Source organism: Pipistrellus kuhlii, unplaced genomic scaffold, assembly GCF_014108245.1.
Source record: "Pipistrellus kuhlii isolate mPipKuh1 unplaced genomic scaffold, mPipKuh1.p scaffold_m20_p_2, whole genome shotgun sequence".
In the NCBI taxonomy this organism is placed as follows: domain Eukaryota; kingdom Metazoa; phylum Chordata; class Mammalia; order Chiroptera; family Vespertilionidae; genus Pipistrellus; species Pipistrellus kuhlii.
In genome coordinates, this window is record NW_023425515.1 from 40,716,749 (window position 1) to 40,739,895 (window position 23,147).

Genomic DNA, 23,147 nt, shown 5'->3' on the forward strand with positions numbered 1-23,147 from the left:
TGATGCCTGCTTTTCTTTCATTTGTGGGCTGTTTCTATGTCTCCCCATGGTCTCTCTTTTCAGGATGTCTCTCTCCTGCATTGATTTATCTCTCTCTTTCATGGATTGTTGAAATTACCTGCCAAGTGCTTGGGACACAAACGAAGGAAGACAAGTTTCTATATTCAAGGAGCTCACAGTCTCACAGATTGGCTTTGCATATGCAGAGACAGAAGGGAGTTAGATCCTTCTTTATTCCTGCAGTCTCCAAGGTGTGTAACCTGAGTGCAGCTGAATAGACACCGTTTGGCCTGGAGTGGGGTTGGATCTCTTTGAGCATTGATGGACTAGCAAAGGTGTCTTCAATAAGCTTGGCCTTACTATGTGAAGGTGAGATCAGAACTGCCCTGGTTTGGCTCAGTGGATAGAGCATCAGCCTGCAGACTGAAGAGTCCTGGTTCAATTCTGATCAAGGGCGCGAACCTACATTCATATTTTCTATTAGAGGAAACCTATTGAAGCCCAAGGCCTGACATTAATTTTAATAAAGATAAATTACGTTTCATTGTGTCTCTACTCTTTCACATTAATCCATTATGAATATTTTATTCCACAGTTAGAAAAATTGCTTTCACTTGTTAGTGAAGAACTTGCCTTTATAAGTGTTTTATACCTCAGGATCTCATAACTTTAAATATTTAAGGCACGATAAATGGTAAGAAATTAAAAAGAAACCTGAATTCACAGGGCAAGACTCATTTAGAAGTCTTTTCAGATTGTGATTGTACAGTTACACTTATTTGATGTACTCAGCAGGTTGTAAAATTTATATCTTTCTGTAGTGATCCATGAGAGATGACTTCATCATAATGAAACACTTTTAAATTTGATTCTTGTGAGTTGCAAAATGATTATCATCTTCCCCCACCAGGGGCGGGAAAAAAGTGTGTGTGGGTTTTCTTGTTTGTTTAACATCAAAAACCAGGCACTAATTCTGATCTCTTGATAAAATATAAAACGTCTCTGCATATCCTCTTTATTCCTCTTCTTAGTTTCCATGACCAGGCACAATTACTGTTTTTAGAAAATAAGTAATTTTGAGGCAAAACATCTATTTATTTAATAAGATATGTACAAATGCCCTTCTGGAGGAGAAAATAAATAAAAAGGCATTAGTATGTTTCTCTGGTATGCACCATAGGGGGAAAATACTGGTTTTTAATGTCATAATAAGGGAAATAAGTAAAGGAAGTACAGTGTTTTCCTGAACATGTTTATTTAACTAAAACTTTTACTTTATATGTCAAAATGTTATGGAAAAAGTATAATAGGATCGTCTTTAATGCATTGGGTCCCAATGAGCTCATCAGAATGAACTTTGGGGAATCATGATATCAGAAAGAGCAAATCATGATATCAGGTAGTATAAGTGTTTCAACTTAATGTTTTGGATTTCCATATAAATATTACAATCAGTTTAGAAATTTATGCTAATAAAACATTTAATACATCAAATTGGGAAAAATGACAACTTAGTGATATTGTGTTCAAATACCTAAACATGGTATATTCTCTCCCTTTAGATGTTCATTTAATTTTATGTCAACAATGTTTTTCATTTATCACTTTAAAGGCCTTGTACATGTTTTGGATCATAGGTCTAAATGTAAAAGCTAAACTATAAAAAATATACCTATTTATGACACTGGAAGAAGCAAATGTTTACTGGAGAAGGTTTTTAAAAAATAGCCTCCAAAAAAGACAAATTGGATCATAAAATTTTTAAATTTCTGCTTTTTAAAAGATACCATTTAAAAAATTAAATGATATATACTGGGAGAAAATAAGTGCAATATATATGAATCTGACAATGGACTTGTGTTCAGAATATAAAAAGACCTTTTGGATCACAAAAAGAAGATAAGCCATTCAATTAAAAATAGGCAAAGTATTTTAACAGACACTTAGCTAAACAAAATATACAACAGGCATTTCGCTAAATAAAATACACAAGTACCAATAAGCAAATGAAAAATGTTCTAAACGGTTAGTCTTCAGAGAAATACAAATTAAAACTCCGTGAGGTACCTCTGCACATTGATTAGAACAGCTAAGATTTAAAAGAGTGACATTGCTAACTGTTAATTAGAGGAAGGTTCAAGGGGAATTGTCATTCAGTGCTGGTAAGAATGTCAAATGGTACAACCACTTTGGAAAACAGATTGATAGTGTCTTAAAAAGTTAAACTTATAATTATCATATGACTCAGCATTTTTCCTCTCATATATTGACCCAAGAGACATGAAAAATTTTTCCTCGCTAAGACCTATACCCAAAAGTTCATAGCTGCTTTATTTGCAATAGCTCAAAGCTGGAAACAAATCAAGTATCCATCAACAAGTGAAAGGACAAATTATTTTTACAATGGAATACTACCCGTCAGTAATAAGGAAATGAACTACTGACAAGGATAGCAACATTGGAAAACTTCACAAACATTGTGCTGAGTAAGAGGAGCCAGACTTGTTTCTCAACCCAAAGTCTATGTACTATATAATTACATTTTATAAAGTCTTACAAAAGGCAGATTTAATCTAAAGCTACAGGAAATAATGGTTTTCTGAGGCTAGGTGAAAAATATAACTCTGTGGAGTTTAAGGGATTTTTTTTGAGGGGAGTGGTAAAGAAACTTGTAGAACTTGCTCATGGTAGTAATTACAAGGGTGTATGAATTTCTTAAAGTTTATCAAAATTCACAGGTAAAGTGGTTTTATTTATGTATAGTTATATACATAAATTATACCTTAATAAAGTTTATTTTTATAAACATCAAAATGTATATTTTATCATTTAAAAAAAATAGCCAAGGCAAATTTGAGTGTGGTTTATTGACTTTGTAGCTGACTTGAGTCACAATGCATAATATTATAATTTATTATAATTTCCAATTTGAGTTTCTTTAGAGTAAGAACTTAGACACTTGTAAAATTATGTGAACGCTTTGCAATTTTTTAAATTATTTTTCTAATATTTTAAACTTGCTTATCTATACCTAATTGAACAAAGTATCCTTTTTTTCCTACGTGAGGAGTATTTATGGATCTTTTTCAAAGCATTTTATCAAAAACGTTTTTACTCTTTTTAAATTTAAATAATTACAATGACAAGTTCAAATGGCCTGAGTGGGTTTGGGATCCGATACAGCTTACTTTGGTAGCAGGTTGGAACAGGAGTCAGCCTGTGCCCATAGCAGTATTAGCTGGTTGTGCACAAAGACACATGAGGGAGGGTCACTAAAAATTAAATTGAGGATTCCTAGTTTGGCAGGCAGTGTCTCACACACAGTAAGCACTCAATATTTGTTTAATTTAAATATTTTTCTTCAACATTCTTTATCATGAGTCTTAAGAATTGGCTGTTGGATGTTCTCAGTAAATGTTAAAGGGGATTAATTGCTTTCTGTCTTACAGAGAACTATAGGAAGGATTCCTTTAATAATTAATGAATTTTTGGCAATTCTGTATTGAAAGTTGAATTTGAATTCCATATCTCTCTTACTGCTACATTGCCCCTTGGAGGAATGTAATAAACATTCTGTAAAAGCATAATTTTAGTAAGTCCTCTGCCTTGTTGTGCGTCTGTTGAAACAGAAATGGCTCTAAAAGCAATATCCAATGCCTTTTTCAAACTTTTAAAGTTGGTAAATTTCTTGTGCTAACTTTTTTAAATCAATCATTTTCTGGGGGGGAAAAAAATCCTGAATGACATAGAAAGGAAACTGATAAAGGGGTTGTCATCAATCACCACTCCCCTTCACTCATGTTAAAGATCCAATATAGCTGCATCCTCAGAATTCTTATAGTTTGTTGGGGCACTTTACAAATTCCTAATCCTGGTTCACACTCTAATTTAGAAGAGTGATCTGAGGCCCATGTTGGTTGTATGACCTTCCGAAGGCCACACACCTGTCTCTGGTAAAACCAACCCCTGAATTCATGTCTACTGACTCTTATTCCATTGCTTTTTTGGCTACCCTTCTGCTCTAATTTTCTTAAATCTCATGAATAACATCTTAAACATTTAAATTTTTTTCTTTAATAGCAATCTTTCCTTGAAAATACGCCATTGCTCCTGCACCAAGCTAAAGTATTCCTGGGTATTTACACTTTTCAAATATTTTAGGACATTTCCCTCACTCATCCTTCAGCCTCATTGTATGTGCACATGTAGCTCTTTCAATCTTTTTGTACAAGTCAGTCTCTCCAGTCCCTTTATCATTTGTACAATTCTCCTCTCTAGTGCCTAGAAGAGGATAGTTTGATTATGTTCCAGATGGGAAAAAATAACCCCAACATGTTGGAACAGGGAGGAAAAAAACACTGGATAGATGAAAGGAACAATCTACAGGTTAATTAGTAGTATGGCCACAAATATGTGCACAGTTTTGTTTCAGAAATAAAGCAAGCTGTATTTGTTGTAACTATCTCATCTTTGAACTTAACAGAATGCCGATAATGCCAAGCTGTGTTTACAGTCCAAATTTTTGTTAAAGACCTTCAACTTTGCATTCCCCCCTGTGTGCTATCTCTTGCTCAAGACAGAACTACAAATAAGCACGTAGCAAGAGCTGATGCAAGAACCCATTAGTGAGCTTATCTGTTTTTGTGCAGTTTCAGTTCCTGGGAGCTCCTACAAAGCTTTAGGAAGGAAGAGCCCTTACCTTATCTCACTAGCTACTAGGCACTTGGGTATTAGTCATACTGTAAAAATTAAATGTGTTTACTGAATATGATAATCTAAAACTGGAAACTACATTTGTATAGGAGGAATCTCCCAGAAATACTCTGCTGACATAAGTAGAATATGCCTATTGCTTGGTTTTCTTGTGGCTTATATTTCTTCACTTTAATAGTGTTTTTTTAAAAAAAAATGGATCATGCTCAGCTCGTGTGGCTCAGTGATTGAGCATCAACCTGTGTACCAGGAGGTCATTATTCAATTCCCAGTCAGGGCACATATTCAAGTTGTGGTCTTGATCCCCAGCAGGAGACATACTGGAGGCACTCAACCAGTTATTGTCTCTCATCATTGATGTTTCTCTCTCTTCCTTCCTTTCTGAAATCAATATATATATATATATATATATATATATATATATATATATATTTTAAATGGATCTTGAACGATTTTCCAAAGATCACCATTGAGCAGATTCTCTTGACCCTCAAGCAAACTTAATCTAAACTTCAAGTTGCCTTTTTCATTTTATAAAATGTATCTTAGAATGAAAAATGAAAGGTGCTTAGGAAAACACTTGATTAAATGTATTCATTTTGAAAGAAGGAGATAGAAAGTATTGGTCCAGCTTAGGTGCATGGTTTCTTAAGGAAACATGTCATTTTTCCAAACTCTCACATGGTCCAGAAAGTGTACCTTCAATCCCAGCCCAACCCTGAATGTAGAAAGTTCTGGTGCCTGCCTCCTGCTGCCCTCTTATGATTTCACAGGACTATCAGCTGCTACAAGGTAGAAACATGATTTCTTATTGTGTTCTTATAATATTATAGGACATTGTGCTGTACCTCAGAAATGATAATAACTAGTGGAACTTATTAGAGTGAAATTTAAATTTTCTTCTTTTAAACCCAGAGAATACTGCTAATTTGGAGGTGGCAAACAAGGGTGACTTTAAAACCAGAGAATGCTGCTAATTTGGAGGTGGCAAACAAGGGTGACGGTTTCCTCTCCACACAAAGCAAGATTGTGAAGAGACGTATTCTGTGAATGAAAGGGGAGAAGGGAAAAATAGGAAGCTTCTCATGTTTTATTCAGATGTTAGCAAAGAAAATTGAGAAGTGTGTTTCCTTAAAATTGACACCATTTTTATCCCAAACATTCTGGTAAGTGATAGCAGATGACTGTGCAAGCGTCTTAGAGAGAGAGAAATTTTTGCAGGAACATACTCCCAGTGGAAAGTAGTGCCTAAAAGTAATACAGGAGATGCGTTCAATCTTGCATATTTTCACATACTGTGTGCATACATATGTGTATTAATAACTGTTCCCAAGACATCACTTTAGCACTCAGAGAGCTCAGTGTTGCTATGCAAGTGCCAGAAATGGAATCAATGCAGACTAGAGTTTAATGAGGAGGGTTTTACAGACACATGAGGTGGGAGTGGCCTCAGCTATCTAAGGCTCTGTGCCTAGGTTTGCTGATGAGGTCTATGGTAGTATCATCTGTCAAATATTGATGATTTTCAACTGCCTACTCCTCTGAGAAGATAAATGGCACTGCCAGTATTTCCAGGGAGTTTAGGTCCTCAAAATCTATCTACTCACATTCAGTACTGCATTTCATCTTGTGGATTTTGCATAGGTATTCCTTAGAATGTAATCCCTGGATAGGAGACCCAGATGCATAAGTACCTTCTCCTCTACTGTGCATGTAATTGATATCAATATGCATAATAAAAGTTATTTACAGTGATACATCTTGATGTAATTCCTTACATTTTATTGTCATTTTAATTATATATGTGCAAAGTATATATATATAATTTATATATCATATATATAAAGGATTGGCCCTGCTTAGGTGTGTGGCTTCTTAAAGAAACGTGAATATATATATTTCTATATTCCTCCCAGTAGCTCTGGCTGGTATTACTATTGAGATACCTAGAACTGGTTTAGATGGATAGAGTAGCTTTCCCAAAGTCAAAGATCTTACATCTAGTACAGCTAGAACTAAAACCTGGTTCTTATAACCACAAATCTACCACTTATCCCATTCAATGGGGGTTTTATTCTTTAAAAATAACAAAATAAAGTCATAAACCTTCTATCAAGTGACTATTAAATGTAACTCTAATGTACAAAACAAATAAATTCTGACCACCTTTGGCTGAATGGAGACTAGAAACTGGCCTGCTCTTTCCCTGAAGTACATTGCAAAACCACTACCCCACATTCTGCTCCCATTGCTTTGAATTTCAAATGCAGCACATGCCAGGTGTTTTAGACAGAAATAAGATGGTTGTCCTGGTTCTGATGGTGATGGAGTTAACCTTCTGGAATCCTGTAGGAGTCATTTTTGTGAACCACAGTGTTCCACACAATACAGTACTTCTATTGGCAATGAAATTTCACCTTATGTGGGAGAAATTCCTCCTGCTCAGGCAACAGCGCCTACTAGTGGGAAGAAACTAATAGTTGTGGTGGCACGCCTCTGCAGATGAAAAGGCACCTTACTGAGAACCAGTGGTCTTGAATTCAGGCCTCACCTTTGCTCTTGACTTGCAATGGGCTCTCGAGGCACTGTCTCTCTCTGAGTTGTTGCTTTTGTATCTGTAGACTAGATTGGATTGGATGCTGTCTATGTTTTCCATGTGCTCTTACATTCTGGGACTTTTTAAGTTCACTTAACAATGTATAACAGCCATTTCAGTTTGAAATAGAAAACCAAAACCCAAATAAGGCTAATGAGCTTCTGATGGGTGAGAACATCACCCATCTGTGGGTCCAGTGTCAGGCGCACAGGTTATGTGGTCTAGCTCAAAGTCCACTAGACTGGGGCCTGGTTAACTGACCTTGAATTCCAACTCTGCTACCTACCCTTTAAGTCATTCTTAAGGTTAACTCATTTGTCAAAAGAGGATAATCGTCTTATCTAGCTTTTAGTTCTTGTAAGATTTAAATGACATGGAAATTATGTTTTATATGAATTTGCAGTTTGCTCTACATCTTCATGTATCAAAAATTTATTTTTTTAAATTTGTCTTTATTGTTGAAAGCATTACAGATGTCCCCCTTTCCCCTTCATTGACCTCTTCTAGTCGGCACTTGCCTCTCCTGCCCCAGTCCTTCACCACACTATTTTAAGTAATATCAGTTATTTTTTGGTAGTGTCAGGTGAGAAAAGTACATTGACTATTCTGAAGCACATGAAAATAGAAGGAGTGCCTGTTAGCATCCTAAGGAGAAGCATGAGGCTGTTGTGAGGCAGTGAAATACAGTGGCTTTAGAAACACCCTCTTGAGTTACCTCAATGTTAGGTTTGCTCTTAAATAGCAAGAATACATTTAGGATTTTCCACCAAAAAAAAAGTAGAAGTATCCAGGCAAATGTCAAGATTTTCAGCTTTGTGTGGAGCTTGAGGGAAACACAAATCCCCATGTGAGATACTACACACCAGTTACAAATCATAAGTCAAAAATAATCATTGCAGTAGCAGTTGTAACATTATTTGTAGATGTTGATTTTTTCCTGTCAGCAGATTAATCATGAAACGAATTTTAAGTATAAAAGAAGAGATTAAAATTAAATGCAGGAATATGAAATTGTCCATGTGTAAAAAATAATTTGAAGAGAAATCTTGCTTTAGCCAAAACAAACACTGATATTCCTGTCAGGGACATGATAAGGTTTGCACAAGCTTCCTGCCAGACCAGAGTTTTCAGGAATTTTTGGAGCTGGAAACTAGTAAGCCAGGTTAGAGGGCAGGGCTCTAGAGCCAGACTGTCTGGGCCCCCATTCCAGCTGCAGTTTTTAACTCTGTAGCCTTGGGCAAGTTACTTAATCTCTCTGGACTGACATTTCTTCAGCTACAGTAGAGATCATAAGGATCTTCTTGATAAGGTTGTTAGAAAGATTATACAGTAGTACATTCAAATACTTAAAACAATGCTTAGAAAATAGTACGTGCAGAATACCTCGATCATTATGATCTCTCTGGGGCCACAAAAATGTCCAGGTTTGGAACTGAATTCCTAGCATTAAATTCTATGCGTAGTGTTTTAGTAAATCTTACATAACTATCTTACAGATGCAGCTATCTCTGTTATCCCACATTGACCATCATCTTTAGAGGAAGGGACAGAGGGTATATCTCTGATTCTAGACATAAGGAGCTCTTCATTTTGAAGTGCCCAACACCTGCTGTAGTTGGAGGAAGTGAGTAGAAGGACCTCTAGAAGGCATGTTGTAGCTGATACCCTCATTGAACTTCATGGACCGGTATTCAAGGCACTTATTGTCATCTCTCTTTTCTACAGAAGCTGAGAAAAGGTGACTACTATTCATAGTATTGGACACAGAATAGAGATTCAGTGTGTTGGAAAGGTTGACAGAATGGCTGGATAAATGACTCACTGAGACCACCTGGACCTTCCAGGAGTCTATTTTGGTTATTTGAAAACAAGGGACCTCAGGTTTGGAAATTTAGGAAACTTGTTCCCATAACTAGTGAGTTCACACCTACAGTTCTGTCTAATTGCCGTTACACCATGTTGTATAGAACTTTGTTTAAAGGCTATCATTATCCCAAACTGCAAAGCAGTGTTGTTTTTTGTTTTGTTCTTGTTCTTGTTGTCTGGTTTTGGGGTTTGTTTGTGCTGCTATTCCTGAGAATAGAAATCATCAGAGAATGATTGCCCTGCCATGTGTGCATTTGTTTGTGTGTGTTTGTATGTGTGTGTGTGTGGGGGGGGGGTGAATTAGTTTAGTGAAGGTTGGGACAAGGGTGCATGGTTCCAACAAATGGTGGTTTCCTAGAATGTAGCTCATACAGCCAGGGCTGTTGCTCCTAGCTGTCATTGCTTTCTAAGAATATCCCAGGACAAACTACAATGTGTGGAACACATGAACAAACAGCTCCCTTCATAACAATGGTTCTCAACCCACTGCACATCAACATTGCTATTGCAGAGTCACACCCCAAATAAACTGGAATATTTACAAGTGGATCATGGGCGTCAGAATTTTTTTAAAAAAACTTTCCCGGTGGGAAGCCAGAGTTTGAGGTTCGAGAGCTCAGGATCCTCTCTGAAGAACCCTCGCCTATAATGATTTTCCCTTCTAAGCAAATCCTGATGTTCATTGAGCACTCCTGAATTCACACTGAGTCTCTATTCTGTGCCAAGTACTATGCACAGCAGTCACCTTTGCTCAGCTTCTGTAGAAAGGAGAGATAACAAGTGCCTTGACTACCTGTCCATGAAGTTCGATGAGGATAACAGCTACAAAGTACCTACTAGAGGCCCTTCTCTTTTCTCCCTCCCAATACAGCAGGTGATGGACAACTTCAAAATGAAGAGCTCCTTATGTTTAGGACCAGAGATGTGTACACTCTGGACCCTCCTCTTAAGATGATGAAGAACTTATGCAGTGCTGGCTATTCTTTCCTTGGGAGAGGGAATGGGCCCCGCTCCTAGACAATGCTAAAAGCATCAGAGTTATGAATGAATACTAAAATTATTCATAGGAAAAAACTATTGATTAAGAAGGTGGGCTTTGTAAGTCTGACCTGGTTCTAATCTCAGCCTCACCTTATTCTACCTTTGAGACCTTGGCCAAGTCAGTTAACCTTAGGTTTCTTATCTATAAATAAGAATAGATAAAGGTTGATGGGGCTAAATGAAAGAAGGCATGTAGAGTGTGTAGGACAGTGCCTGGTACAGAAAACAACGCAGTGGTTTTCTTTCATCTATTTGCAATACTTCTTCACAGTGCAGTATATTTAAATTAGTGAGGCATACTTGCTGTCGCAACCCTATGTGGGACTCCCCCTCCTATTCACCTCCTTACCTGAAGGTCCAACCTAAGCAAATATATATCTCTAAATGAATCACCTCATGGTTAGATTTCATAATGACTTCCTTTTAACAATAGGTCACTCAGCCTACACCCCATAACATCAGGCTTGTGGCCCAGGTCTTTGTCTACCCATTCCTGAACCGTTCTGTCATTTTGGGGGTTTGTTTTATCTTGTTTCTGTCTTACCTTAGCTTAATTTCTTATTTTGTATTTAAAATGTTTCTCTTATTTGTCTCTCCTATGTTAGTGAAACAAGAGTCAATAGATTGCTTTTCATTTACCATGATTCACACATCTATCACTGGTCCTGGTGCCATAGCAGTCATTGCTCCTTTTCCTTTGCCATCCTGCAAGTGTGTGCATGAGTGCGTGTGTGTGTGTGTGTGTGTGTGTGTGTGTGTGTGTGTGTAACTATATAGAAAAGGGAGAGAGAGGAACAGTTACCTTCCCCATCCATCACCTTGCTATCCACATGCCTATTGAGTCTTCAAGCATTTCTGCATGGCCCAATAATATAATACAGTAGTATAATATAGTTATATTCATATAAGCAAAGTGACAGAACTGGATATGTCCTATAGTCCAGCTTTTTTTTTATTGATTATGGTCTCACATAATTGTCCTTATTCCCCATTCCCATCCCAAACCCTTCCCTAGATATGTGCCCCCCTCCATTGTCCATGGCTACTGGCTAGGCCCATATGTATGCACACAAGTCCTTTGGTTGATCTCTTCCCCTTACCCCCATCCTCCCTTACTTTCCCTCTGAGGTTTGAGTCTGATCACTGGTTCTCTTTCTCTGGGTCTGTTTGTGTTGTTCATTATTTCCTCTAGATGTGTGAGATCATGTGATCCAAGAAATACCCTTGTAAGAACCTAAACTGCAACAGGCCATAATGGCTATGCTGAGAGGCAAATAAATCAGTCTGTAGTGAGTTCCTTTCTGGGCCAACAGTTCTTTTGCATCCCAATTTCAATGCCAGATAGTTCCTTATGTGTACCTGCCAGCCATGTTATTTCAGCTTTGGAAATCTGATAAGAATTCAAATATTCACAGAAATCAAAATCACTAACCATAATAGGCTGAATAATGCTACATTGTTTAAAGACAGAGTCCAAGAAACTAGTAATGACTAAATTTGATGCATGATATACTAATAATTTGTGATGCCACACCTTACTTACATGGCTATCATTTGACATTCTTGTAGAATCTGTATTGTCTAAGGCCACACAGCAGTGCTGTATTATGAAGTATTATCAATTCATTTGTGACACAAAAGAAGCCAGTTCCATAGTAGTGCTTCTAATCAATACCCATGAACTTGTTTTCTCTGGCTCAGCACTGCCAATAGTTAATGAGAAAATTTAGCAGATTCTGTTTATATAGTTATCAATTGGGGTGTAGGGAAGCCATTAAAAATTCTTCAAATTAAGACAAAAAGGGAAATGACTTTTGTTGATGATAAGTAATGTATATTACAATACCACAGAATTTGCTTTTTTTCCAGCCAACTCATTTTTCCAGTCTGCCTCTGAACTGCTTTGCATGCAGATGAAACCTGTTTGGGTGATACTTATTAGCTGTTTTCCTGACAAGCAGCACAGAAATAGGCACCTCTTGGAAAGAGTTGACTGAACATGAGAATCACCTGGAAGCTTTTAAAAATTTCATCCTATGTCTCCTACCTCAGACCAATTAAATCAGAATCTCTGGACCAAGGATCAGATATCAATATTTCTTTTAAAAGTTTTCAGATGATTCCAACATTCAGGCAAGATTGAGGATCATTGTTCTAGACTTAAGCAAGCTTTAAGAAAACTGCTTATTATAGGTATGCACTGAGGCTGCAGGGTTCTGTAAAATAAAAACTTTGGCCATTAGAAAATGCCATCAGCCTAGAACCGTCAGTGAATATCATACGGACCTGTTACATAAAGAATGCAAACTTGTTTTATTATACTTTTGTATCTTCGGTGGAAGATAATTTGTGAACTGCTTTAATGGAGTTTGTGATTTATGATGTTAACCTCAGTGGCCATGTATATATGTAATGCTAAATTGGGGCAGGCTTTGTTTCTAGGTATATGTGACCATCATTTCCCTAACCTGATATAACCTCATTGATTGAACTTTTGGAGCAAGATTTTGTTCAGAATATATTTTAGAAGGCATCTAATAAGAAAGCTGATTTGTTATAGAATTGTCATGTAAAGTTTTATTTCTTTATGATATTTAAAGTTAGAATATTAATTTTGCTTGTGCCCAAAATTTCTATTATATCAAGGAGCAAGGAGGACAAACATGACTTGGCTTTATGTCTGCATAAAGTTATTATTTTACTTTTTATATTTAATATATGAGTTTGGGAGTCTGCCACTACTGATCTCCATAGCACTAACTCTCCAAATGGTTATAGACATCTTTGGTCCCACCTCCAAAGCCAGAATTGTTTGCAAAAGACAGTCTATGGCCTATTGGTGTACTGATCACCCAAATAACATTTCTAAATAATACTTTACTTTCATAATGGAAAGGAAATAAATTCATATTATGAAAAGAGAAACATATCCCACTATTCCACCTTCCTTGCTTTTTTGTTGATTGATCTGTAAAATCACCCTCTACCCATGCCATTCATAAAAACAACTTGTTCAAAAACTGTAAACTTCCAGACTTAGCTCAAGTACTAAGACTTTATACAGCCTTTCCATTCATAAGAGGAAGTAGATCAGAGATAAGAGAATAATCAGGAAGCCATTACAATGGCCCAAGGGAGATAATGAAACTCAATTTTCATAGCAGGCTTGTGTTGGGAAGGAAGCATTTCAGAGAGGTTGCAGAGGTTACTATAGGTGGGAGGAAAGGGAGGAGTAATGGGTGAGAGGAATTCATGACTATCTCCACAGTTGACATAAAGCAACATATATAATAAAAAATAATATATAAACAAGATCTCGGATGTCTTAATTCATTGATAAAATTCTCCCCAGGCTGTATAACTATTCCTTGGATTTGCTATGTTCCTGTGCTAGGCTTCTGATACCAGCCCTGCATTTGAACTTGGCCCTGGGATTCCTATTGGCCCCTAATCAATTAACATTCCTGGATGCTCTGATGCCTGCTAGACCTGTACTATTCCCCTGGTTTTCCTCCTTTGAAAGTGCTGAGATGTTTGTCTAAAAGAAGGACATTAAGAGTGCAGTATGCTTTCAGTGATGTGCAGCATGAGCCCCTGTAGGGGAAAGAATGCACTATGCTAGAGAAACTTTATTTCCATTCTCAATGCATCCCTAAAAGCCATGGTTTGTAAGTTTTTGTTCATAAAAAGGGAACATGCGGGCACCTTTACTGTCCTGTGCAGGGCTATTTTTAATTTTTGTTCTTCGTTCTTTTTCTGTGCTTGTGATTTTAAAGGTGCCAGACTGACTGCCCTCGAGCCTAGTGTCCCTGATTTCTCCCAAGAATAGGAAAAATATCTGAGGCAGCAGAGCTGGTCATGTCTGGGGCCAGCATATTCACCTGACCCACTCTGGAAGAACATTCTCCAAAATATAAAGGAAAAAAATTGTTCCTTAGGAATTCAGCCCATCTCCTTTCATAGATGAGAAGACAAAACCTTATGCCAGCACCAAATCATTGCAGAGTTTTTGGGTTCAATAAGCATTTGAAAAAACTAGGTTTTGTGTTGTTGTTTTCTCTTCCATTCCCACCTGTCAGAATTCCATCCTTTATGGTTGGGCTCAAATATTTCTTTCCCCATAAAACTTTCCTGAGCCTTCTCAGATGCGATTTTCCTCCCACATTTTATTGCACTTTCCCATAGTGACACTTTTCTCATGTGATTGTGGAATCTATATAGTCCCCTAATGACTGTAAAAGATACTGATATTGTCTGATCCACTGTTGTATGTCACAGGGAAGCCAAATATAGTACTGGACAAAAAGTAGATAGCCGGGGAATGTCTTGAAGAGAATGAGAATTCCAACGCTTATCTTTTCAGCCTTACCTTCAGGACTCTTCTCTCATCTTTCCATCTAATCAGTGATGGAAATCTCCCCCAGGTTCTCAGACTGTCTATCAGCCTTGTAGGCCCAGACTCTTGGACTCCAGATATTACCCTTTGGGTGGTTGTGGTCTAGATTATTACTCCTACCTGCCTTGTAGACCAGCATTACCAACAGTTGATAACATCTGATTGAAACCATTTTTTCCACCAGAGATCACTAGTAGTCCCTGATGCATTATCAGGGAATCCAATTTGATGTCTAGAAAGGGAATTAATTAAAAATAATTTTGTTGACCTGCACTTAACTAATTTAAAATTTGAAATTTTTAAATTATAATTTTCTCAGGAAGCCAACTGACTCTTTTTTAGTTTTAGTTTTATTGCTGAGGGTATTACAAATGTCCCCGATTTTCCCACCTTTTGCCTTAGTCCACCCAGCACCTGCCCCAATCCTGGCCTCAACTGTACTATCGTATTTGTGCATGGGCTATGCATATATGCATATAAGTTCTCTTAGTAATCATCACATTATAAAAATATCAAAAGTACCACAAAACCTCTTTTGAATTGTTTTTTAATCAACCCTTAGTAACAGTGCCATTCAGCTCAGAATATTTTCATGTCACTAGTAGGACTTTTTCTGCTGATGTTAAAGCTGTATTTTTCTTTTATTTTTAATATATTTTATTGATTTTTAAAAATATATATTTTATTGATTTTTTAAAAATATATTTTATTAATTTTTTTAGAGAGGAAGGGAGAGAGATAGAGAGCTAGAAATGTCGATGAGAGAGAAAAACATCGACCAGCTGCCTCTTGCACACCCCCTATGAGGGATGTGCCCACAACCAAAGTATATGCCCCTGACCGGAATAGAACCTGGGACCTTTCAGCCCACAGACTGATGCTCTACCACTGAGCCAAACCGGTTTCAGCTAAAACTGTATTTTTCATTATTTACTATTGTATTACATTTTTCTTCAGATAAACCAAAGGCGATCGGTGATTTAAATATGAATCATTAAAGGTGAAAAAAATAGTAATAAAGATAATACCATAAATACGACTTCAGATTAATATTACAAATGTAAATTTTAGTGAACAGGTTTCCAATATATACAGGAAAAGAATCTGTATATGCTAGGATAAATATGATCTTTCCACACAAGCAGTTGAAAAAGAAGAGTTTAAGCTCTAAGTCTGATGATGACTCTTTAAAAATTAGATGTTATGTATTGCTTGTTATCCTCAATATGTTTTCTGTAATGAAATGTTGACAGATAATACCATGATGCTCTCAGAATTTTAGCATCTTTTCCAAACATAGCTCAGTGAACTTTCTAATTAATTAAGCCAATTAAATGTTTTGTTCTGAATAATCACACACACACAAAAAACAAAATAGTGCTATATGAAATAATCTGCTTTGGTTACTAAAGTCAATGAACATCCATAATGTTAAACGTACCTCTCTAAAGTTATATATTTTTATAATAAAAAACAAGTACAAGTTAACTCTTCAACAGAAGTTTGAAAATAAATAAAACCACACTTTTACAAATGTCAATAATATCTTGACTATATAATATATTAATCACAGTGGAGATGACTTAGTTTTCAAGGGTTTAACTATTTTTCCAACACTTGATATTTCTTAATTTTTAGGAGGAAAATAATGGATTATACTATAATAAAGACATTCAAATCCTGCAACAGAATAGAAAGAAATTTTTACAGGGCCAAATTCAACTAGAGAAAATTAGAGATATATTTGCCTCTTTTCTCCCAAGTTGAAACATTTAGCCCTCCTATTTTTAGGTGTGAAATGGTTGTCAATCCAATGTGATGAAGTGCTGAAAGCAGTCTTCATTCAGTGAGAAATCTCTCCACAATGTCAGATCTCTGTTCAATCCTGATGCATAGAACCAGGCAGAAGCAAGATTACATAGTGGTTAAGACTACAGATGCTAAAACTAGACTGCTTGAGTTTGTAGTTAGTTAACCATTTTGTGACTCAGTTTCCACATCTGTAAAAGGGGAATATCACATAGTTCCTATCACCTAGGTTGTTGTGAATATGAAAGGATTTAGCATATAAAAAGCACCTAGAAAATTCCTGACACATATGAAGTGCTAGGTTTGTTATAGCTTACCTATAAATGCCTGCAGATCTTTGCAGACATCCCAGTGACCTGTAATTATTTAGTAGAAATAAAGAATGAGATGAGAACGGGGATGTGGATCTGACCTCTGACAAGATTCCCACGATGAAGCCAGATACAGAGACAGATTGCAACCAGTACAATGTCTCTCGCTGACATAAATATTTCTCTGAAATGATGTTGTACTTTTATTTAAGACTTAATGTGAATCTTTTAAAGCTAAACCTGATGTCCATCTGTGGTCCAGATGCCCCATGAATCCATTAAAGAATACTGGAAGTTTTCAGAATCCTGGGCCATGAGGGACTCAAGCCCTACAGTGTGTGGAGCTATTGCAGGATTTAAGGATGTTCAATCCAAGAACAGACTTGGAGGCAACACTCACTTAAATGCAATATTTTAAAGAGTGTCAAGTATAAGAGATGAGAGGTTTTGTTTTTTTTCATGAATCCCCTGAAGACAGAATTGGAACTGCTAAGTAGCCGTTAGAGTGAGCATTCCAGCCCAATCTGAGAAAGAACTTTCTGTCAGTCAGAGCTGTCTGGAAATGAAAGGAAATGGTTTTTGACCTGCCTATTACCAAGAGCTGGATGCAAAGGGTTTACAACCAGGGCTTTTGTGAAAGGAGTTGAAGTTTGCTTTTGGACCCCATTCCCTCCCAGTCTAATCAGACAAGCAGACTTCCTGAGGAGAAAGTCTTTCCTAGTGAATCCTACCGACCCCTACCATACCGAGAGCAATTGTCCTTAGATTCCCACGAGTAGAGTCAGGGCACTGGCCTTGACTTGAGTTCGTTGGCTGAGACAGCCAACTCCTCAATTTTATAGCAGGATGCAAAATCCCCATCCTGCTGAACTTAAAGAGGATAGTGATGTCTAACCTGGTGATCTTGCTCATGATTGTGATGGCGATAGTAGTGGTCCCATTGCTGTTGCTGCTGTCTTCCCTGTGTTGGGTTCTATCCCAGGACTGAAGTGTTCCTCTGTGACTTTTTTTTTTTCCCCCCACAGAGGAAGGGAGAGGGATAGAGAGTTAGAAACATCAGTGAAAGAGATACATCAATCAGATCCCTCATGCACAACTCTTACTGGGGATGTGCCTGCAACCAAGGTACATGCCCTTGACCAGAATCAAACCTGGAACCTTTCAGTCCACAGGTGGATGCCCTGCCCACTGAACCAAAACGGTTAGTGCTCCTCTGTGTATTCTTAACGGTCAATCCCTTCTTTCTTTCAGGCCGCTGTGCTCGCTGTGGGGAAAATGTCATTGGAGAAGGGACAGGATGCACTGCCATGGACCAGGTCTTCCATGTGGATTGTTTCACGTGCATCATCTGCAACAACAAGCTCCGGGGACAGCCCTTCTACGCCATGGAGAAGAAAGCCTACTGCGAGCCCTGCTACATTGTAAGTGCAGATTTGGTCCTCAGGTACTTTGCAAAGATATCTTCTTTGACAAAGTGCCAGTCACTCCAGATAGAATGTTGCTATCAGATCTTGACTCTACCCCAGACTTCACAATATGTGTGCATGTAAATTGGCATATCTTAATTTTTTCCATGTGTTCATGTGAAAAAGGTGTGTTGGGATGGGGCTGCCATTCAATTAGTGGTCTTCTAGGAAGATCATCACCGTGTGGATTTCATGCTTGTATGTATTAGCTAAATTGTTATCTATCATAGCATCAGAGAGTTTCCCAAGTGGCAATATTAGGTGTCACCCTGAATTGTCAGTATTTGTTGAGAAATGTTACAGGGCCTCTGGACTTGTCAATGCATTTTTAAACTCCTGGTTTCTTTGAATCACCTCTTTTCTACCAGGAAGATTTCTTACCTATCATACTCAGAGGTTTTCAATGATGTACATTGAGAAACTCTTTATTATACTGCACCTTAAAGGGAAATGAAGAGTAATGCTGACTGAGCTAAAAATTGCTGATGTTGTCTTTTTGATGAACGTGACAAATATATACTTTAATAACATCAGTGGGTGACTAAAATACACTCGTAGTCACATTATCTTAGCTTTTGGCCAGTTTATTCACATGTATACATTAAGCAATCATATGATACAGCAATTTAATGAATGAACAGAATATTTTGTTAACCTACAGCAATTGTCTTTGTTATCCTTCTGCATGACTTTAATGTGTCTGCTGAACACTTATAGGTAAAAAAAAAAAAAAAGGAGTGCTTTTTGCAAATCTCCAAAAGAGCCATGGTTTGGCCCTCAGTGCCCAAGTATCCCTATTATAAAAACCCTTGGCCACGACATTATCATGCCGTCATGCCATCACAACCAAAGACTGGTCACCAGGAGGCTACATGCAACGTGGGTGCTGCATGCAAGGTGCACGTGGGTAGCTGTAAATATTTCTTTCTTTTCCACGTCCAGTGTGGCTAGAGAGCAGTCCAGTTCCTGAGTAGGGGCAGCTGGGGATTGAGAAAATGAAAGAAAGAGACAGACACGGAGATAGAAGTAAAAAGCTAGGGCCGGGTAGGATCACTGAACGCTGACATGGACAGGAACAGGAACAGTGACCCAGATCCCATTCAGCATGTTTATTTTATACAGTGAGAAAAACAGGAAGTTTTACTAAAAGTCAAAACAAAGGAGATTATGTGCATTTTAGGATGGGCCTGAGTCCTATTCACTCCTGGTGCTTGCCTGGATTTACATAATGAAACCCATTCCCTGGCATCTGGGCAGAAATAAGGTCAAGCTGACAACACTTCTGCCTTTTGGCAAAATGTTTTTTCAACACTGGCTTTGCCTACCACCATAGATTTATTAGCTGACAATTTAAATAAATGCCAGTGTGCTTTCCCAGACGCTTTCTATAGGTGGTCAGGGCTGTGTGCATGGCAGGGCATGCATGGGTGGGCAGGGACTTGTCTCTGGGTCCCATGTCCTGCCCTGCATAGCAGGTGTCAGTCTGGGTCCCTTCTCCTGCCTGGCTCAGGTCCTGCTGACATGGTGGGTCTGGGTCTCCTGCAATATTGCTTGCTGGGCCTCTAGTGTCAACATAGAGGAAGCTTTTGGTGTAAGACATTGGGAGTTATAAATGCCTTTGTAGATTCCCAATTTTTAAATTGATTGCAGAAGTACCTGGCCTCCTTGGCACTTTCCCATAACCTGACAGCTCTAACTCATTGCAGCCCTGGAATCTGTAGCACAGATCTAAAGTTTTTTTGAGATAAAGATCTTATAAGATTTAATATTGTTTTGCATTTCTTAGGCTTAATTTTATTTCATTTTTTCTCCCCAAAGACAACTTAAACACTCGTATAGCATCATTATAGTGCCATGCAATGTTGGAACTGGAAAAAAAAAATTTTGGAAGATCATTAGTCTAACTCCTCTCTTTAGAAGTAAGAACACAGGGAAGCAGACAGGAATACAGTGACTTCTTATCTTCTGTCGTTAGTGTCCAAATCAGGGCTATATTCAGTTTTGGCACTCTTAGTCCCGTGTTTTTGTTTTGTTTTTACAGACATCACACAATTTTAGTTTGTCCAGAACATAAAGACCAACACAGTAAGGTCCTGTTGATCTGCAAGGAGCAATTGCATATCAGGGGAAGACAGTGAACAAAAGCTTACCTCTGTAGTGAATGGGAATATTTCAAATATCACCCTTTGAATTCTGTGTTGAAAAGCGAAAATTACACCCTCCCCCCCCGCCTTTGTCATTAGATTGTGCAGACTGTCATTTGCAGTGACTTTCACATAGGACCACCATTATAAAATACTAGAGGGGCCATCCCTCAGCCTGGCCTGGCCCTTATCACAGTCCAGGAGCCCTCAGGGGTGGGAGATGGCCCAGCGATCAGGGGAAAGTGATGCTCCATCACACCTCTGCTGCTGCTACAACCAGCAGGGCAAGCCTTAGCTGGCCCTGGTTACCTGAGTCTTGGGCAGTCCTGAGAGGCTAAGCAGACACCATCTGAAGCTTGCCTGTGCCTTGGGCCAGCCCTCAGTGGCTGGGCATCTGAGGGGCCTGGGGGAATCTGGAGACAGGTGCATGGCAAGGTTAGGCCCACCCAGCCTTGCTGCATGCTGCCCCAACGTGGCTGAGGAGACAGGATGCCTCCACAATCTTGTGGCTGTGGACGCCACCATCTTTCAGGGTGTGGCAATTAGTATATTCCCTCCTTATTGGCTGTGGGTGCCACCATCTTTGTGATGGTGTGAGGGTCAATTAGCATATCCTGTCTTTATTATATAAGATGCTAGTCATAGGGAGCTCTGATGGTGATGTCAGCAGAGCCTAGAGAAGCAGTTATGCATGGCTGTTAGTCCTTATACTAAATAAGCACAGGCTGCTGAGATTTTGTACCTCTGGTGTCTTTTCTCCATCTTTTTTTGGACTGCCTTGTTGATTCTTGCTACTTTAATGAACCTCATTTAGTTTTTCTTTATCCTTATGAGCTAGGAATCTTATAAATAATATTGGAAACAATGTACCATGATGTAAAGAATGTGTCTGGATTTGGTGCTATCATTTAATGTCTTGTCTCCTTGGGAGAGTTATCTGATCTTCCTAAGCCTCAGTTTCCTCATTTATATAGTGGGTGCTTTCGGGATTTTCTTGAAAAATAAGGTTTGTGGATATGAAATGAGGCAATCCTTGTAAAGTACACTTGGCTTGCTCAAGGAATGATAGTGAAATACAGTACATGCTATTCTGAGGTAAATTTTGACAGGATATCTGGCCTATTTAGTCTGAAAATGAGGACCTTCCATGTGCAGGGAGATTCAGCAGGCTTTAGAAAATTGTTTTACCCTGTCAGACATAGCATTTTAAATGCTTTGCTTGCTCTCCTGAATATGTAATAAAACCAAAGAAAGTCCAATCTGGCTAAATTATGGATTTCTGCAGTGAGTAGACTCGGATTTCTCTCCCCATTCCAGGTGATATTTCAGGCTGTAGCTCTTAGCTTCGGTTGCCTGATACTATACAATGTTTATGGCAAGGAACACTGTCTGGGAGGTACTCAGTCACATCCTTCCAAGACCTGTGTGAATTCAAATAATGAAAATTCTTGCCATCCTTTTGACTTTCCTCCCTCCTCAGAAAATTTAATCATGATTTTTCTTTAATGAGATTTATCCATGGTGATAGTAAAATGTAATTGAATTCTTATCAGAGTTCAGTTAAGATTTATTCAGAGACCCTTGTTCAATATTGATTTCAGAGTTCAGCCCAGGCCTTAAGCCCCACATTGGATGTGTTAGCATTTTAATTTCTTCTGAACTTTCATAAGTCCAATAAGCTGCCACATTAGAAATGTGGGGATGGGAAAACTGTGTGTATATATCCCTCTTGGAAGCAAAGCCCTTAGAACACACACCTGCAATGGCATTCAAATTGCCTCTTATTCCATTGGTGGAAACTGATATCTGAAAGATGTCCTGTACAAAGCAGGGAAAACCAGGCACCAAGCCTCAGTCAGTGTTTTGTTTTGTTTTGTTTTTTAAATTGATATAATCAGAATATTAAAGATAGTAGTTTATTCATTTCTCTCCTAAGACCACCCATGTTTGATGCTCTGGAGTCTAGGAAGGAGACCAGTCTAATTTTTGCCTAAATTCATCAACTGTAAATCATATTTAAGTTGAACATTTATATCATTTTGAGGGAAACTTTGTTTCACTGATCATTCATCTTTTCCTTTATTCTCTTAAATCCTTAATCCTTGCACATGCATACCTATAATGAAATAAGCTTGACTCTGTATGGTATTGTAATTCTCTTTAATCATTTTATACATGCTTTTTTTATATTTACTGTCGATTGACTTCATATAAATATTTATATAGCTTCCCATGACTAATAATCATTACTTTTAGCTCTTTATATAGTTTTACATGCTTACACACTAAATTTTAAAACCATTTGCCACTAGAATGATATTTCTAATTTTCCTAATTTCTTAGTATTATTAATAGCATTAGAGGCTCGGTGCATGAAAATTTGTGCACTCCAGTGGGCGAGGGGGGAGGGTTCCCTCAGTCCAGCCTATGCCTCTCGCAAGCCGGGATCCCTAGGGGATGTCCACCTGCCAGCTTAGGTGTGTTCTCCAGGGAAACAGGCCTAAGCTAACAGTCAGACATCTCGCTGGCAGCCCGGGAACCCTCAGCAGATGTTCACCTGATGGCTTAGTCCTGCTCCCTATGGAGAGCGGGCCTAAGTCACAGTCAGATATTCTTAGCACTGCCCCAGAGGCAGGAGAGGTACCAGCCACTGCCACTGTGCTCTCAGCCATCAGCCCAGCTTGTGGCTGAGCTGAGCTCCCCTTGTGAGAGTGCACTGACCACCAGGGGGCAGCTCCTGTGTTGAGTGTCTGCCTCCTGGTGGTCAGTGTGTGTCATAGAACCAGTTATTCCCCCTTAGGGTCA

General features: G+C 38.3%; 1 protein-coding gene across 7 annotated transcripts in view; it reads left to right on the forward strand.

The window, feature by feature from the left end:
- LOC118723992 (LIM domain containing preferred translocation partner in lipoma) overlaps nt 1–23,147 on the forward strand; it is a 639,355-nt gene that overhangs the window by 507,488 nt on the left and 108,720 nt on the right. For all 7 annotated transcript variants that reach the window (XM_045583798.1, XM_045583802.1, XM_045583803.1 and 4 more), the window contains one exon: nt 17,984–18,153. In XM_045583798.1, the coding sequence (XP_045439754.1) occupies nt 17,984–18,153 (170 nt within the window). The remainder of the gene's footprint in view (nt 1–17,983; nt 18,154–23,147) is intronic.